We start from the raw sequence: 20,105 nt of genomic DNA on the forward strand, positions 1-20,105 counted from the left end.
GGAATTATGTTTTTATTTCTATTAAGAAAACTGAAATCTTTCATTTTCCAAAGTACTCAGACCCCTAATTCTGTTCTTTGGAGTAATTACAGCTTTGAGTCTTCTGGGGTAAGTCTCAACAGACTAGACAAACCTGGATTTGAGCAGTTTATCCCATTCTTCTTGGCAGATCCTCTCAAGCCCCATCAGATTGCGTGGGAAGCGTATGTGAACTGCCATCTTCATGTGTCTCCACACAGTTATATGGGGTTTAAATCTTGGCTTTGGCTGTGTCAGTCAACAACAGTCAGAGGCTTGTCCTGAAGCCATTCCAGTGTCCTCTTGGCTGTTCGCTTTGGTTCACAGTTGTGCTGAAAGATGAACTGTCAGGTTGTGTGCATTCTGGAGTAGGTTATCTTCATGGAGCCCTCTGTGTGAGGCTGCACTCATTCTCTCTTTGATTCTGGTCAGACCAGGCTTGTCCCTGCTAAGAGACACCCTCACAGCATGATAACATATTTCACTGTACTGATGCTTTTAGCCAGGTGATCAAAGTTCCCTTTTTGATTTATCACATCAGATAATGTTTTTCCTTGTGGGTGATTCCAGAATTGGAGGACATTTTAAGTGGCACCCATCAAATTTCAAATAATCCATGTATAAAATACTAAAACAAGTAGTTGTTGTGTAAATGTACTTGTCCAGAGACCAAATCTAAAAAACCTGTAGAAAAGAATGTTTGAAAGTATTTTTTTAAAATACCAAATAAGTCTGGAGTTCCCCCTAAAATGCCATTTTTCTCTTGTCCCTCCCCCCTGATGGCCAAATTGAATCTCAAATAAAACAGTAAAAATTAAGTTTAAATCTCTTTTTAATTTTTTTTTATTTGATGTCTCTTGTAATTGTGGGGACACTTTTTTTAATCAACATAATATTTTAAAAATGTTACTAATAATTATTATGCATGTGTCCCATAACAACCCTGGTAGCATAACCTTTTTAGAAGGTAGAAGAAGAAAACAGTGAATCACATGAAACACTGGAATTAATGTCATCAAACAGTTTTCCAAAGAATGAGTAGAGCAAAGCTATGTCCTCTCTTCTGTTTTTCATATTTTCATAAAATGATCAGCCTTGACTGAATGTCTCACTCTACCTGTTATGCATATTTATCAGGATAAAACAAATTCGTTTTACTTTTTTCTTGACTTTTTTCCATCAGTAAGTTTGTTAAAAATGGTACCACTGATGTTTAAGCTGAGCCAATCAAGCCTTTGATAGTTTATTACCTATTATTGATAAATGTGTAGCAGAAAACTGTAAAAGAGAAGGTTTATTTTTCAAAAATTTTGAAGCCCAAATGTCCTCCAATTCTAAAATGACCCTTGTGCTCAATCCTTTAAATGGAGCTTGACATATTCTAAGCAGTCATCTGGCTTTAACTCACAGTGGGCTCATCTAGCTGTTCCTCCTTCAAGGCCTGACCAAGGTTCTTCCATCTCTGCAGCAGCAAGCTTCTGAACATCTGTCAGTGTGACCACTGGGTCCCTCATTGCCTCCCTGACCCAGAACCTATGTACTGAGTATCTCAGTTTGGCCAGACAGCCAACTCTTGAGAGAGTCATTGTGATTCCAAACTTTTCCATTTTACAACTGTTGAGGCCACATTGCTCCTGAGAATACCCAGAGCTTCAGAAATGTTTCATAACCCTGCCCTGATCTGCTGTACACCCCACCAGTTTTATCTCAGAGGTCTACAGAGAGTTTCTTGGACTTTATGCCTTCGTTTCTATCCTGAGATGGAGTGTAAATTGTGGAATCTTCATAGTGAATGTTGATTGATGGAGGAAAATGCTGTATTTTTCCATTCACAATGAAATTTAGAACACAACAAAGTGAGCAAAAAGTGAAGGGATCTGAATACTTTCTGACACACACAAGACCTGAGATGGGATACTGAAGATAAGTTGCTGACTGTCCCTCTCAGTCACCTCGGGGGATGTACATTTGACTAGCCAGAAAGTTTCTCCAGCCCTGCTGCACAGTTAACCACAGTCAGTTTGATGATTGAAATGGGAATAGGTGCCCAACCATGCATCACCCGACTGGCTCTCTTACAAGGATATGACACTTCAGCTGACCCTCTTAGGCCAGCACTATTATGATGCTGGGTGGGGGGTGGCAGGAAAGGGAAATGGAGAGGGTGACAGAGGGAAAGGACAAGGGAGTCCCTTGGAGAGACATTTAAAGTTTGAGGAAGGAAGTCTGAGCGAACGGGAGATAATGAGGGAATGACATGAACAGAGGAAAGAGGAGTATAACCTATTAAAGTGATAGAGATTCAAATAATGGACTGAAATGTATGGAAAAAAGAATGAAGAAATTTAGAGTGCCTTCAAGAACATTGCATTTGTAGATTTTTTTGTCATTTACTGGTGAATTGTCTGGCTTAGCTTAGGTGAAAATTAATTCAACAAGGACGTGACTTGCAATTTTAGCCGGGCGACTCAAGTACCATAGTATACTGGGACTGATTCCTAAATCACCATAACTATTGAGCAATTGCAGTAATAATGTTTGCCCATCCTTGGAGGCTTCAATTACTATGCTGTATTTATTTTGTGTGATTGGAATATGCTGAGCTCTTTCAAGATGAATTTGCTGAAAATTATTTTTAATGCAGTAGGCCTCTGTGACCCAACAGTGAATCTAAATTCCATTTAATCGAGAGGGGAGCCCTGGGAGTTGCCACATGAGACAAATATATGCTCATCTCCCGAAGACGCTTATTCATCATGATAATTATTTCAACGCTTCAATTAATTTGACAACATTATTTGCATGTGCCACTGCTATGCACGCCCGTTTGCCAGTGGGTCTGGGGAAAACAAAGGGAAAGTGAGGGCTGTTGTTTTGCGATAAATATGTCCTTAACCTGCTGCAAAGAGCTGCTTACCACTCATGATGAGCAAATATATGAACAAATGTGTGTAAATATGTATTTCTTATGTGAACGGGACCCCAAGTTAGAATGAATTAATGTATAAATCAAAGCATATTTGTCAAGTTGCCATTAACGGAAAATAAATTTACAGGAAAAAATAGAACTCCTGAATTGAATAATGATTTGATTGTATTTATAAATGCGTTGTCTTTTAACACTTCAGTTCAAATACTGTTAAGGAGTGTGAGAAATTCACTTTAAAAAAAACGTCACTGTCGCTACCGAAGAAAATCGCAGGCATTTGTCGGAACGGTACAAAAGAATTTATTGGAAAAATTGATTTGTTGCTTTTTACTGTGGTTAATCCCTGTGTTGAGTTGAACTGATTCTGCCACAATTTACCCTCTCTGATAAAAGATCTATTTATTTATTTATTTATTTTAAAAAAACACAGGCGGGTTATTGATACATTCAAATTATTTGCCAATGTTTGCTATAAAGGTATTGGAACTGGATGTTGAATTGGTGAATGACTATACATACTGCAAATACGCTGCTGACATTTGGACTAGGTGCTATATCTGTCATTCCAGAATTGGATGACATTTGGGCTTCAACATTTTTGAAAAATAAACCTTCTCTTTTACAATTTTCTGCTCCATATTCATCAATAATAGGTAAACTATCAAAGGCTTGATTGGCTCAGCTTGGACATCAATGGTACCATTTTTATTCCTTGTTTTATTTGTTGTTTGCTAACCCTACTCTAATCACAGTAACAGGGTTGCTAATCCATGCTAATGTTAGCTTTTTCTCAGGAGTAGAAGCTAGATATTCAGCTAGCTGTTAATGCTGACCAAGAGGACAAACTTTCTGATGGAAAAAAGTCAAGAAAAAAGTCAAAAGAATTTGTCTTTTCTGGATAATATGAGGAAGAGTGAGACATTCAATCAAGGCTGACAATGTTATAAAAAATATGAAAAATAGAAGAGAGGACATAACTTTGGTCTACCCATTCTTTTGCTACTTGTTAAAAAGGTTATGTTAACAGGGTTGTTGTGGGACACACTTTCCAAGCATAACAATAATTATTGACAATATTATGTCGATTAAAAAAAGTTCTTACAATTACAAGAGACATCACTCAAAAAATAACACCAAACAAAGGAGATTTCAATTTTAATTTTAACAGTTTTATTTGAGATTTAATTTGGTCATCAGGAGGGTGGGACAAGAGAAAAATGACATTTTAGGGGAAACTCCAGATCTATTTGGTATTTAAAAAAAATATTTTCAAACATTCTTTTCTCCTAGTTTTTTTTTTAGAAAGGACAATTAAATTTACATTACAACTACATTTTTTTAAAGTATTTTGTACATGGATTATTTAAAATTTGATGTGTGAAATATAAAATGTTCCAATTCTGGAATGATCCATTTTCCCATTGACTTTTATTGGCAACAAAATGGTAACTTGCATATAAAATAAACAGCATGGTTAAAGTCCTATGCAGCTATGTCTCAGTTTGTCAGTATCAAAGAGCTACTGCATCTAATTCAATATGTAAACGCAGCTGGTGTTCAAAGGGAGGAACTTGACTTCCAAAACACAGACCTCTGTTCCCCTGAAAGCAAACTAAATTTTTGAGGTGGAACGAGATAAATAATGAACAATTCAGGAAAGAGAAATAAACGGAATAATTCTCTAGCCAGCTCTCCTCACTACGGCACAGAAGTCACAGTTTTAAATTGGCTGGTATTTTTCAGAGACACAAACGTGCTAGCCATTTAAATTTCTGCAGTGGGCTTGTTTGTTTATTTCTCACACTTTGGAGAGAGAAGCTTCTCATCAGATTTTATGGCGCAGTGTCAAAACAAAGGCAACCACCAAATGATATCCTCATTACACTTGGTTTGACATGAGCCTAAAGCTGCAGTTTTAAAATTCAGACGATCAGGCATTTATTTCCCTGAATCAGTGCAGAGGCAAAGACATTTTTTCCCTTGGTTTGGCTTTATATATAGTCCATATAGGTTGAGGAACTTCATATAGTTTGTAATTAATCACTGATTATATTGATAATTGCTGATTTTGAATTTCAGTGGGCTGATTTATGGTAGTGAGCTGACTGCAGCAAAGAACTCAGCAAATTCCAATGACAGTCGGAATAAGTGCACTCGTTTGTTGATGCATTAATACTCGAGCGTTTTAGGATTTCACTTCCAACAGCTTTGTGACGAACCATATAGAGAGATTGGAATAGCAGAGGGGGCTTCACAGTGGCTTGGTGGTTAGCACTTTCACCTTGCACCTTGCTAGAAGATCCCTGGTTCGCGTCCCCACCTTTCCGGGGTCTTTCTGCATGGAGTCTGCATGTTCTCCCTGTGCATGAGTGGGTTTTCTCCAGGTTCTCCAGCTTCCTCCCACAGTCCAAAAACATGTTGAGGTTAATTGGTGATTCTAAATTGTCCATAGGTGTGAATGCGAGTGTGATTGTTTGTCTGTATATGTGGCCCTGTCATAGACTGGTGACCTGTCTAGGGCGTCCCCTGCCTTCACCCTAAGTCATCTGGGATAGACTCCAGCCCCCCTGCGACCCTAATGAGGATTAAGCGGAGTATAGATAATGAATGGATGGAACAGCAGAAGATGAAAATGTCACAGCCTCTACCTCTGGCTCCCGGTAGTGGCAGGTTTTTCCTTCTTCTCTCGCCTCAGGTGGGCGTTTGTGTGTCGTGGCTTGCCAGGCAGGTATCTCCAATCTAATCAGTGGGGATTGGTGCGCAAGCGGGTGGGAGTAATCATGTCGGTTGCCTCCTTCTCCATAAGCCGGACCATCGAACAGCTTCAGTCAGTTCTGACTCCTATTCAGTCTAGCTCCCTTTCCTGACAACCTCGTTCTAACCTCTTGCTCTTTGCCTTCCAGTCTGGACTCCATGCCTGCTCGTGCTGCTTGCCTGGATCATCTCCGCTTCCCTCCTCGTCTGTTGGAATCCGTCTTCCACACTGGTCAAGCTCCCGGCCATCTACGCCTGCCACTGCCTCCTCATACTCCTCCCTACTTGATCTCTGAAGCCAGTCCCTGTATTTGTTAGATCACTAGTGTTTTGTGAATCCAGTTCATCCAAATTTCTAGTCGCCACTTATTCTTGGCTCTTGCATACCTCGTTTCACTCTCCTGCCTAGGTAGTACTTAGCATGGGTTAGTTCTGTATTAATTCCTGTTTTCTGATTTGACTCTGGTGTTAGCTATTCCACCAGAATGCTAGAGGGCCATTCCTTAATGCGCTCCAGTTCAGTTCCTTGTCTCCGATTTAACTTCCTGCTGTAGTCTAACTACGTCTACTTGTAGTCCTTTGAGTTTTATACCTTGTCTTTATTGTAAATAGTTTATCTTGCCTATACTCTGCTGCTGTGTCTCATTGCTCTGCATGTGAGTCTCCGTTGGTGGCCAGTTTGACAAAAACAGTCTGACTTTTAGTTTCTAGTTTGGAACAAGCCCCAAAAATGCTGGATCTTACAATTTTCATAATGACTGAATACCATTTTTATTAGATTGTCCTGGCCCCCTAAATGTTCACCTTTCTTAAGATGGACAGAGCCTCTGGGCCTGAAAAGTGAAGCCAGTACAGAAGTGGCATTCTTTTTAATGGTCAGCAGGGGGCGACTGTTTTGGCTGTCAAAAGAAGAAGATTGGATGGAAGAAAATTACCCAACTTCTTACTTGATATGTCCATTTCGTAAAATTTTTCCCCATTAACTAATGGTCTCAATCATTAGTTTCAAGTCCTCTTCAATACAGCATGACGTTCATTCTCTAAATTGTGGTTTCATATGGAGTAGCATCGATGATAAATTAGGATATGGTTTAGGGTGTAACTACCTTGTGATTAGTAAGTCGCTGCTGTATGTGCATGCATATTGTCCTCAAAGTTCTCAGTCCAGAACCAGAGAGGAGAATCTGTCTTCACAAGCTGGCAGATTTAAATGAACAAACTAAAATTCATGTGTAAATCCCAGTGAAGTGTCCCATTAAAAACCATGTTTATCTACAGTTACATTGTTAAATGTTAATTGGCAACAAAGTTACTGAGGAGACGCCACTCCTACACACACAGCCGTGTTACAACTAATTACACTAAATATACATTTTTCATCTCTGTGGAGTATGTAACAGCTGCAGCTCATTCACAAAACCAGCAGCCAGAGTTTTAAAACAGGAATTGCATTACGCCCCCTTTCTCAAATCGCTGCATTGGCTTCCAGCACACAGTGGAATTTATTGAAGTTCTGTGAAGCACCACAATATGTGTTCAGCACTGGTGAAAACTATAAGTCACCCAGAGCACTCCAATCATACCACTGGTCTTTATTTACGCTCAGTTGAAAGTCTGGTGAAGCTACCTTGATTTTTTTATTTTTTTTGTGCTCTTTGTTGCCAAAACAGCTTTCCTTGGAGTTTGAGAAGTGTTCACTTTTTTGAAAAGCAGCCTCAAGACATGTCTTTCTCTGCTGCCTTTCAATAATTAGCATCATATCTCGCCACTGAACAGTTTGCTGTCAGATTCAGATCCTTTCTTGTTCACCTATATGGAGATGGAGCAGTTTTTGAATGTTTCTTTTCTTTCTGTGCCATTTGTCATTTTCTTTCAAACCACGCAGTTTCCCCCTTGAGTATCAGCTCTGCTACAAGGTTGCTTTTGGCTTGCGTTGCCTTGCTGGCTGGCTAGATACACTGTTGCCAGTGGGCGGTAAACCAGCTAACTAGCAGCCTAACCCTCTAAATCCAATAAGAGTTTTAAACATATCAATTATTTAAACATTTGACATTATTCCAGAGCTTAAAAGTAATTTGGGGATAATATCAATATTATAATCAGTAATGTTTAGAAATAAATTACACTACCATTCAAAAGTTTGGGGTCACTCAGAAATTTCCTTATTTTTGAAAGAAAAACTTTTTTTTTCAATGAAGATAACATTAAATCAATCAGAAATCCAGTCTAGACATTGTTAATGTGGTAAATGACTATTCTAGCTGGAAACAGCAGATTTTTTTTATAGAATATCTACATAGGGGTACAGAGGAACATTTCCAGCAACCATCACTCTTGTGTTCTAATGCTACGTTGTGTTAGCTAATGGTGTTGAAAGGCTAACTGATGATTAGAAAACCCTTGTGCAATTATGTCAGCACATGAATAAAAGTGTGAGTTTTCATGGAAAACATGAAAATTGCCTGGGTGACCCCAAACTTTTCAATGGTAGTGAATGTCTAAAATATGAATGAAATACTTTCATTATGGGTTTGACAGAAATAAGTCAGATAGATGTACCATACATTGGGCACACAATTAGACATGGCATTTCAAGTTAAATGGTACTTCTGTGTGTCAGCTGTCTGCTGTATTTTCCACCACGGCAGACAATTTGCATTCAAATAGATTTCCTACACAAGTGCTAACCCACAGCCTGTAATGGCATCTGTGAATCAAATCAACATTTATATACAAAGCATAATATAATGGTATGATTGTATGTTCTGTATGTGCACATACATGTTGTTATATACACTACCAGTCAAAAGTTTGGACACACCTTCTCATTCAATGTTTTTTTTTTTTTTTTTTATTTGTACTAATTTCTACATTGCAGATACATAATGAAGGCATCAAAACGATGAAGCAAGATATATGGAATTATGTAGCAAACAATTGTGAAACAACTCTAAATATGTTTTATATTTTAGATTCCTGAAAGAGCCACCCTTTACTTTGATTACTGTTTTGCAAACTCTTGGCATTTTCTCCATGAGCCTAATGAGGTAGTCACCTGAAATGGTTTTCATTTCACAGGTGTGCCTTGTCAAGGTTCATTTGTGGAATATCTTGCCTTCTTAATGGGGTTGGGACCATCTGTTGTGTTGTGCAGAAGTCAGGTTGGTACACAGCTGACAGCCCTATTTGACAACTGTTAGAATCCATATTATGGCAAGAACCAATCAGCTAAGTAAAGAGAAACAACAGTCCATCATTACTTTAAAAACTGAATGTCAGGCAGTCCAGAAAATTGCAAAAACTTTGAATGCATCCCAAAGTGCAGTCACAAGAAACATCAAGTGCTACGACGAATCTGGCTCACATGAGGACCGCCCAGATGGTTTGGGATGAGAGTGAAGGCTAAAGGGCCAACAAGTGCTCAGCATCTGTGTTCATTGAGAGTTTTGATGCTTTTAGTGAGAATCTACAATGTAAACAGTCATGAAAATAAAGAAAAACCATTAAATGAGAAGGTGTGTCAAAAACTTTTGACTGGTGGTGTATATTTCTGTCAAATGTGACATATTTTAACAATACTGACTCCCTTACTGAGCCTACACAATCTCTCTTTACATATAATTTTAATAACAGTAGGTCTGGAAATATGGTGAAGAATTACATGGTTACATCCCAAAAGATGCTAAATTCATCAAATGACAGTTGAGAATGTATATTTATGACTATGATCTTTCCTTGTAGCATTGAGCTTTCTGCAACACAAACTTTGTTCACATGCCTCGAATATCTGTATTCATTCATTCTGTCATCTATTGAGGGCAGAACAGTGGGAAGTCTTCGTTGCAGCTGCGACAAAATATAGAAACAAGGGAAGCAAGATGCCAGTCTTTGATGCCATCAGTCTTGAACGTCAAAAACCACTAGAATAATATTTCTGTTTGGACTACCGCTTTAGGAAACATGACCTGAGCCACAATGAATTGTCTAGAAATAGAAGTCCAACATCACAGTTCCATAAAAAATGAATGAGGCCATCTCGATGAAAAGTTCAAAAGAACTCTCTCACCATTCTGTCTAATGTTTTCTCTGTGCTGGGCTTACTTGGGGTGCAGGTGTGTCAGAATTGAGATAAAATGAGGTTAATTCTGACTGACTCCTACATTAGTGGAACTATCAGCATATGAGTGTTTTAAATAAGAGTTTAATTGATGTATTTTAGGCAAATGATTGACAGCCAATTGATTTTTGTTGTGCTTCTGGACAAAGCAAGAGGGACCTGACATTACCAAAGTGTGCTACCCTGCAAGCAAGCCCATATGTCTTTTGTCTAATACATATGCAAAGATGGCAAGAAAAGTAGGATATCGTCATTGTCAGTGCTTAGCTCGTAAAGTGAAATGAATCTTGAAGTACTGAGTTAACCAGACTTACCGAGGCTGAACTCCACCTGAGGCAGCTTGGGTGTTAGAATAACACCTGCAAGACAGAGAAAGCAAGAAAGACAGAGTGGAGTTGAGATAAAAGCAGAGGGAGCGAGAGATAAAGGGAAGGAAGAAAAAACATTAGAACAATGAAAGAGACAGGAGAAAACGGATATAGAATGTGAACCGTTGCAGTTTCACTTCACTCAAGTTTTTAGAGGTGTAGAGCTGCAACTAATGGCTGTTGTTCATTAATGATTAAGCTGTCAATTACTTTTGTAAATGAATCATTTATCTGTAAAATGCTAGACAATTGTGAAAAATACCCATCACAATTTCCTAGAGCCCAAGTTGGCATGGAATCCTAATCTAAAATAAGAAAACAGCAAATCATTACAGTTTCCCACAGGGAACTGTAATGGTTCTGCATATTTTTCTTCCTTAAATCAATATCTATCAAAAATTCTAATGAATTTCCACAATGGACATTTGATTGATTACTTGAATCCTTCTCAACCCTAAAGTGCTTCTTCATTGTTAATTAATTGGGACAGACACAGATAACAAAGTAGGGGGCTAGAATCGAAGCAACACAGAAGACGATTACTACTACTATATAGCTATTTTAAACAGCAAAAATAGAGATAGCAACTGTGCGATCTCTGTGCTAGCGGCGTGACAGGCTCCCCAAATGCCACGGTGATAAATGTACCTGTTCATTTAGATTATGCTACAATACTGCAATATTTGTGAGTGTCAGAAAAGGAGTTTCTTGGTATCCATTGTCCTTGAGGGCTTATGCCGGAATGATGAGCAGAGGACCGACTGCTTCCATCATCTGTCTCCAGAGCCGTCTCTCATTCATCACTTTCCCAGTCTGACACAAACATTCAAACACCAAACAGATGAAACACCTGCAAAATGGTGCAACACGTAGAGGAGCCCTAAACCGCTAAATGGCGTTTTCCTCTTCCTGGGGTGCTTGGACACAATTGGCCTCTCTAAGCCTCATCAACTCCGCTAATGGCCCATGGATACTCGATGCTTACTGATGTATGGGAGCCACACAACTCTAGGTAATAGACGTTTTACATAATGAGGATCTTTTACAAAGACTAAAAATGATTTACTTATGTTTCACAATTACTTCAGTCGCTGTGTGTTATTGGCAGCTTTACCTGTATGCCAGGTCAGGTCGGTTTGCAAAGCCTTTCATCACAAAACGTGTTCTTGGTTTTTTACCATAGACTGTGTATAAAACATGGAAATAGTGACATGACATAATCTGTTGGTTTGTGTTTTGTAGCACTGAGTTTGACATTTGTTTGGATCCATACTGTTTAACAAATAAAGGAGTCGTACCCTGCTGGCAGTTAGAAATAATGCAGGTTTAAGGCACTTCTGTGTTGGCTTTTCAGACCAGCCGGCTACACCCATCTTTTATTTACAGTCTATGGTTTATACATAGAACGAGTGCTCTTAGATCTGATGAATATTTTTGCACTCAGAGAAAAGAAAAATATTTATCATTCACAGGAACCCTCTACAAGTCAAAAAACTGTTTTCACATAAATTTCCAATGGTCAAGTGTCAAGACCACTGGCAGTACCGGTCAGTAACTGTCAAGTGTTTTTTAACAACATCCCTGTTTTACTGTATGTCTCAGTGCTTTTGTTTCTAGAGATAAACTGACCAGAATCAGTGCTTGAATCATTTAAAGTCAGTATTTTTTTTTTATTACTCCGCCAAGGAGGCGGGGCCTCGGTGGAGTTATGTGATGATCGGTGTACTTTTGTCTGTCTGTCTGTCTGTCAGACAGATTTGGATGAAATTTTCAGGGAAGGTCAGAAATGGCACAAGGACCAAATGATCAAATTTTAACAGTGATGCAGCTTTTAGTCTGGATCCATGGGTTTGGGTTAGGGTAGTGGCACAGCGTCACTGTAACTATGACAACAAGTGAACACTAAGTCAGCTGCCTGCTGATGATCACATGACTGCGGTCCCACAACAAATCGACCACTGCGGACTTATCGGGTCCCATCAATTCCCTCCACCCGCTACATATTTAGGTCATGCAATTCAGTATCCGTACATAACGTACACATGCATAACACACGCCTGTGCTCAGCACAAGGTCATTTTGTTTGCGGGTACATCTGGTCACATTCTATGTTGCCATGATTTCTGATCATCAATAACAAATAAACAAATACTGCATTTCTGACAATGCCATATGGGGGAATGAACAGCCTTGGTGGAGTACTGCGCTCTCTGAGCGCTTTCCTAGTTTTAGTCTTTTAAATTCATTTTTGAAATCCATCCACTGATACACCGCTTAATCCCCTTTAGGGTCACAGGGGGCTGGAGTTTATCCAAGCTGACTTAGGGTGAAGGCAGGAGACACCTGGACAGGTCACCAGTCTATCACAGGGCTACATTTACAAACAGTCACACTCGCATTCACACCTATGGACAATTTAGAGTTACCATTTAACCTTAGCATGGTTTTGGACTGTGGGAGGAAGCCAGAGAACCCAGAGAAAAGCCACGCATGCACAGGGGGAACATTCAAACTCCATGCAGAAAGATCCTAGGCCCAGCAGGCATGAACTGGGGATCTTCTAGCTGCAGGGGCAACAGTGTCAACCACTGATCTACTGTGCAGCCCTGCATTCGTGAAATGTTTGTTTAAATTCATGCACCAATGGTACAGAGACTGTTAATGAACAACAAAACACAAAAAATTATTTAAATCAGAGGCATTTTCTGGTGCCCTGCTGAGTCCCTTTGCCTACTGAGGCCAAAAAAGCCCACAGCACAGCAACAAGTTAAATAATAAAAAAAAAAAACACACACACAAGTAATTTGCAGTGCATTTCTAAATTCAACAAACATGTTGGCAAACTTTTGAATAAAACTTCAATCTATGAGTGTTTTTTCTCACATTGCAATGACCTGGGTGCCGTCAGCTGCCGTACTTGTCACAATGGGCTACATTAGAATAATCAGGCTTATGCAAACTCAGTGCAATATCTGTTATGAATACATGTATAGTAAACATCTAATTAAACAAGGGCACAAATAACACAAGCACAAGAGAAAGTACACACACATGATACAGCAATTACGTATGTAAATAAACTGCATGTTGCTATCTGGTTTTTACATTACCCTCGTCCTCATCATCCTCATCATCTCATTCCTAGGGGGTCATGTCTCCTCATGTTGTCACCATTACGGCTTCCTTGTGAGTGCAGATGAATCTTTAATAAGCCTGGATGACATGTTGTGTGGTGGCAACAGAGAGCCCTTCAGCTAGGTGGGCTGAGACTGTGCCAGCTGTTAGGTCCTGTCTCTGGTGCCACGGTATCATAAGGGACTGTCACTTGGACGGCCCGGTTACTTTGGAGGACTCCATCTGTGCTGCACGCCAACTTATCTCGAGTGGTAGGAAGCAGTGGAAAATGCTTGTCATTGCAGAAATAATTAAAGATAAGGAGTAAAGCTAAGTCTGGGTCTGATATGGGTGCTGGATACTGATCATGAGAAACACGTGGCACAGCAAGTGGATATGTTTGATCGCGAGGCAGGAGGAGGATTGGAATTCAAAGCTGTCTGACTTTAAAAGCGCAGTTCGTAGGTAGAATGTCAAGTATTTATAGAAGGATCATGAGGATGCTTTGATTGTAAGACAGCCAACACAGGTTATGTTGCATCTTTGAGAATGAAGACCGACTACATGATGTTTAACAGCGTTCCAGCAGAGCTCAGGAAACCGTCTCATGTCCACAGTGCTTCAGTCCCCACAGTTATTACAATCACGGACAAATTATGCAACCTGAGGACAGAACACCTGTTATGTATGCAGCGACCTCATTCTTGTCCTGGAGCACTGAACACCACATGCCATTAACCCCACGGTGCAAATCAGCCTGACCAAAAGAAAATACGCAGACTAATCACAGTAATTAGACATTACATGGGGAGAGGTAAACCACCTGTACTGTCCATCTCAATCATTTCTCCTTTAGCGCATGAGGCTCACAGCTCCACTGCGTAGATAAGTGTGTGGAGAAAAGTGGCACAGGTGTGGTATTTATAATCGATATCCGCTGGCATTATGAATATGGTAATAAGCTCAGCAAGGCGGCAGGCAGGCAGGCAGCACATGCAGATGTAACTCCCAGAGGGGCCTAAAGCAAATGAGGTGTGCCCGCCTGCTATACTGCAGTTTCATCTGGCTCGAGAAATAACAGCACAGCCCCACTGTACCTCCAATCTATCAACCTCCTGTCTGTGGGTGGTATCAGTGGGGAAAAAGGCACGCTGAAGGGAGAGGAGAGGGTAATTTATATGGATGTGAGCAGACTAGGTGATTTCTCTAGAATGACAAAGTTAATTAATGTACAGGGACTTAAATTGTCCGTCTTGCAGATGATCATTTAACCCTCTTCACTTCTCATTGCCCTGCTTCGTCACCCAGTGTACGGCATGATAACCACTCACCAGCATATGGCAGACACAAGGAGTGGGAGGCTGGGGTGGAAGTGGGAAATGTGGAGGTGTACATTTTACACGGGATTGCCGCTTATTCCTGACTCCACAAAAAAATAATTGTGGAAAACTCCAAAACGCTGCCTGCCATGGCTCCCTATCGTATGCTACCAGCTCGAGTAAGAAAATCAGGCAATTTCCAAATAGAGCTCGGATAAACCACCGCGCAGTGGGTACAGTACACATTCCTAATCACTCCTGCTTATCCTCTTCATGAATAGAAATTACACATGAAAGCCCTCACCTAAGAACAAATCCTGTTCATATTTTGAATATTCTCTCCTTTTGGATTATGAGGCAATACTAATAATTCACTTAGGTGGCTGGCTCACGATGAGCTTTGATATTTCAGGGATATTACCATCCACCTCAGCCACCAACTGGATACACATGCGCACAGGTACACTAATTGCAAGGCTTCCTTCTCCTTTTTGTCCAACCTCACTCCACTTACTTCCCCTTTGCTGTTGTTTAAATTGCCTAAACAACACCTGCACATCCTTTCTGATGATTCAGTCATCAGCCAGGCTAACATACCTCTAACTCAATTGATGTTTGCACAGACAGACATCCCATTAGGACAAGTGGTACTGAATGGGAGAGTGAGTTATCGTCACATTACTGCTGTGGGAGATTGAGAGGGGACAGATGGTTTTGTTGCCAGCGTTTAATGAAGTGTTGTGAATCAGTTGGATGTGCTGAGGAGGTCTTGAGTGTCACGCCAATGAGATATGTAGTGTGGAGGGTTAACAAGGGCACGGAGTGAGACATTTCGCCTCACGATGGTTTTGTCACGTCGAGTATTGCGCAACAAGGCTTCTGTTAATTAAGTTGCGGCTTTCATTGAAAAACTCCCACGTAAAAATGCTGGTATAAATACTTAATAGCTAAAATAACAATTTTACCTCTTGTGGTGGGGAGTTTGTAAAATGGCACCATAATAAGCACTGAGCAGCACCTACTTTGGTCCCGCTTTTGTTTCTGTCAAGAAACAGGAGATAAACTATTTCACCTTGCTACTGATAATGCAGGGTTGTCAACCTGTCTTTTGTGCCAAACACGGTAATTGCATGCTTTGCTCTTCCCTTTTGTCTTCCAGGATGCTCAAGGAAAACCCAAACACAGACATGGTGAGTTGGTTGTCATTAGTGTTAAACTCCCACACCTGTCAGATGTCATCTATACAACTGTGCATGTGATTTTATGCTAGTGCATATCTAGGGTTTGCTATCAGGTCATAGCTGTTATAGCAATGTGTGTGTCTCTGTGCTTATTCATGTGTGTGAAAGCACCTGTGTGTACACGTTTTTCTAAAGGTGTGTGCGTTTGCATGTGTGTAATTGCCCAAGTAAGCTGCTTCACCAATGTATCTGTGTGGTTTGAGGCAAAGGAGACAAGGCATCATGAATTGTGCTTTCATTCCTCTTTGTATGGCTCTATTTGCTTATTCCCAAGGGCAAGACGACGGTTTTGAGCTTGTATGCCAATGCAAATGCTTAGCAACGCTGCATGCAGTGTCTGTCCTTTTAGTAAGCAAAGGTATTAAACTTGGAGAGCAGGCTTTGTGGCTTTACTGATATGGATAATCTCCTCAGCCTTCTCCTGTAGTGATGGGCACTAAGACATCTAGTTTGCCTCTGCCAGTGCTCATTAGTGACAACACTTTCTGTCTATATGGAATGTGACTGCAGTAAAAATGCAAATACACCTTCACACACACACACACACACAAGATCCACACATATGCACAGACACAGATGAGAATTTTTTGACTCAAGCATGTAAACATTGTTTTTCAAGCTTTTCTCTGTAGACCCACTGAATTAAATCCAGTTTTTCCAAAAACTAGTGAAGGCAGATGTTTGTGACATCTTTAAGTGCATGCATGCATCCCGAGACCCATTCTGAGGAAAACTGTGATTTTAAGTCACTTCAAGAACATTTAAATGTAAACCTGCAGTATAGGCAGTAAGTTTTAAAATCCATTCAGTTTCTGGAGACACTTGGTTATTAAGGCTATTAACATGATATTGCTAAACATTAGAGTTCCAGTATCATGAGTTAAACATTTTGGGCCGATTCTTTTTATTATTTCTTTTTATTTTCCACTAATCAAAATGTTGGCTGTTAGATCCCTGGTCCCCCCATGCATCGCAGTGGAAGTGTCCTTGTAAAAGACACTGAACTTCAGTTTTCTCCCGATGGTGGGCAACCACCTTGCATGACAGCTCTGATGTTGGTGTGTGAATAAGTGTTTGACATATTGTAAAACGCTTTGTAGTATCTAGCTAAAGTTAAAAGGCACATATATATGTGCAGACCAATTACCATAATTAATGTTCTTTTGTAATCATTGCAACAATAGGACTTGAGTTTTCCAGGTTACACGGTAAAACTGCACTAAACTCAGGCCCTGTTTACACGGCAACGGTTTTAGGATGAAAGGCAAAGGTTTTGTTGTTCTGCAGCCTCCCATTTACACAGAAACGGCGTTTTAGACAACCTAAAGCGGAAACTTTTGAATACGACCTCCAGAGTGGAATTTTTCTCAAATGCAACAGCCACCGTCGCCATGTGAACGAGTAGTTTTCCGTGAGAACACTGACGTCACGCTCCGCTTTGTGCAAGTGCATTACAATTTTATTCTTGTTGCCATGCATGAACCGGATGACAGCAGGAACAATGGCGGACTACCGTGTTGGGCTTGTGCTGCTGAGTCTATTTATTTAATCAGGGACCATGCAATTACCACAGAAAACATCTAAAGTACTGCGTATAGAGTTTATAGTATTAAGCTAATTTTCAACTCCCGTCCCTGGATGGGCTTTTCAGTGAAAGTAGACAAGGAGGATCAACAGCACCAATGAAAACAGCAGAGACATTACATTTAAAGATTAATTTGATGAAGTAAAGATTGATGAAGCTTTCAAAACTCAATAAATGTTTTTTTTTTTTTTTTTTTTTTTAAATAAGAGAATGACGCCACCAAATAGTTTTTTATACGTAATTTTCAGAGCTTGACAGTATAATGAACTTATGGGTTTTATTGCAGATGGGACTGCTTGAGCCAAAACTGTCAGACAGTATGAGACATGGGAGAAGATCATAGTGTGCATGTACAGCAGGGCTGCCTGGTTCAAAATACAATTTCTGATTAACTTAAAGCAGTTCATATTTCTTTTAACTGTTTTTGATATCTTCTTTACATGGAGATTAAATTTAAGTTGAGGGTCAAATACAACTCCAAGACACTTGAATTCTGTCACTGAACTGATTTCTTGATTTTGCATATTAACTTTAAAATATTGTTGATTTGATTTCCTAACACACAGACACTGTTCTTTCCAACTTTAATACGAGGTGATTGTGAACATACTCACTAGACTGTGTTAAGATAATACAAAATGCAGCATTAATTAGGAGGTACAGAATGATCCATAGTACAAAAAAATCAGAGGTGCAGTTGCCACTGACAGTCTGCTACTTCACAATCTACCTCAGAAAATAGATGAGCAAGTGCTTCAGACACAGGAGATATCAAAGAAATTGGAGTTTCTGTGACAGCTCAGGCAGTGTCAAGGACACTGGATAACATGAGCCTCTATAGACGGCATTCAAGAAAAAATGTCTTGCTCGCTCCTCAGCACTAAAATGCATGATTAAACTTTGCTACAATGCATGAAAAGAAGCCTCAGGAATATTGAGAGCACATTGTTTGAGCATATGAGACCAAGACAAATTTGTTTAGCTCAGATGAGCTCCATCAGGTTTGTTGACCATGATGAAAACAGTGAGTGCATAGTTCTGGCAGTGAAGCACGGAAAGTGTAATGACATGGGGCTGCATGAGTGCAAAAGGTGTTGGAGGATGATGTTTATGGATGACACTGTTGGATGCAGATATACACTCTGACTTCTTCAGAGTGTCTTCTGCTTTGATGATGCTTTAGGGTCAGACCGTCAGAGGGCAAGATTGCATTCCTCAGTGCACAGTCAAAGCAGCTGATGACGACGAAAGATGCTAGAGGGTCTCCTTGAAGTACTCCAGTGTCTATGGAGAAGAGATCTGTGTTGCCCTCAGGAGTCTTGGCTACCGCAGAAGTGTTGACGTACACAACTTTTATTGCTTCAACAATAGGTGGAGGGATTACAAATGCCAGTGGAACATTTTGTTTTTGACAATTGAGTTGAATGCCTTCTTGAAATCTGACATAAGAACTGAAATAAGGACTAACTAGGTTCTTCTTACAGATAGCTGAAGACTCAGTTTTTGGTGTGTGATATAGTGCATTAGTGTGTAAACTATTAAAGACTTTTGCCAAGAGATCATATCCACTCAACGAAGTGACATTGTAGCGGAAAATGCATTTGGAGTAGGGGTGGTAGTGGGTTAGGGGTATGGAAAAGAGGTTCTTTTCTCCCTTTTACATGTCAGTGCACCATTAAAATGCTTCTGGGGCTGTTTTATGGAATAAAGTAGTTCAGTAATGTTGCTTAAAAATTCTTTTACCTCCTGATATTTTTGCTGGTACCTCCACCCTTTGCATTTGCTCGCAAACACACACACACGTGCATACACACACACACACACACACACACACACACACACACACACACACACACACACACACACACACACACACACACACACACACACACACACTGTGTGCTATCAAGAGAGAGAATCTTTGCGAACACATTTACAGGGAAAACAGGGAAAATGCACAAAAGCTAGACATTATCTGAGCAAACATTTATAGAACCACTGAGATACGGGAGACAATCAGTTCTCACAGCAGACAATTCGTTACAGAGTTACACTGTTGAAGGACGGACAGAGAGAAGACGTTAGAGGAGACAGATTAAGAGACAGAGAGACAACACAGTGCAGTCAGCTCACCGGCAGCGCTCAGTCCTTCAGGGTTGGCGCTCAGCTCCTTCATGTCAACCATGCAGTGTCCCAGATGCTGGGTGCCGTCCTCCATATGTCCAGCTTGCCCCTCACTTCTCCCTCCTGCTCCTCCACCTCCTCTCCCTCCTCCTCCACGAAACATCACAGTCCAGTCCAGCTTCCCAGCTCACACGCAGCCTGCCAAGCAGAAAAGCTGTCACAAAGATAGCGATCCGCTTGCCTCGTTTTCTTGCTGCCTCACAGTGTGCTCTCTGTCAGCATTAAAGATGCCTTTTGGAAACTAATATGGAAGAGAGGGACCGGCGAGGGACCTGGAGCAGCAACGGTAGGGAGGGAGGGAGGGAGGAGGGGAGGGAGAGAGAGAGAGGTGAGCAAGAGAGAGAGACACGGGAAGGGAGGAGTGATGAGGGAGTGAGACTCGGAATGAAAGAGAAAGCAGGACAGAATTGATGTTAGGTGCGATACACAGCTCTATCCATCAATCTCGGGCTGTCAGTGGGGCACCTGGACAGCGC

At 40.5% G+C, this 20,105-nt stretch overlaps 1 protein-coding gene across 2 annotated transcripts in view; it reads right to left on the minus strand.

Moving 5' to 3' along the window:
• The window catches only part of inpp4b (inositol polyphosphate-4-phosphatase type II B), a 207,977-nt gene extending 188,075 nt beyond the window's left edge, over positions 1-19,902 (minus strand). The window contains exons 1-2 of one of the 2 annotated variants that reach the window (XM_055010158.1): positions 19,579-19,892; positions 10,133-10,177 (exon numbers count right to left, since the gene is read on the minus strand). In XM_055010158.1, the coding sequence (XP_054866133.1) occupies positions 10,133-10,177; positions 19,579-19,732 (199 nt within the window). In that variant the 5' untranslated portion in view covers positions 19,733-19,892. Of the gene's footprint in view, positions 1-10,132; positions 10,178-19,578 lie in introns of both variants that reach the window. The other variant, XM_055010157.1, reaches the window with a different exon arrangement.
• Positions 19,903-20,105: the final 203 nt, after the last annotated feature.

This window comes from Amphiprion ocellaris, chromosome 4 (assembly GCF_022539595.1).
Source record: "Amphiprion ocellaris isolate individual 3 ecotype Okinawa chromosome 4, ASM2253959v1, whole genome shotgun sequence".
In the NCBI taxonomy this organism is placed as follows: domain Eukaryota; kingdom Metazoa; phylum Chordata; class Actinopteri; family Pomacentridae; genus Amphiprion; species Amphiprion ocellaris.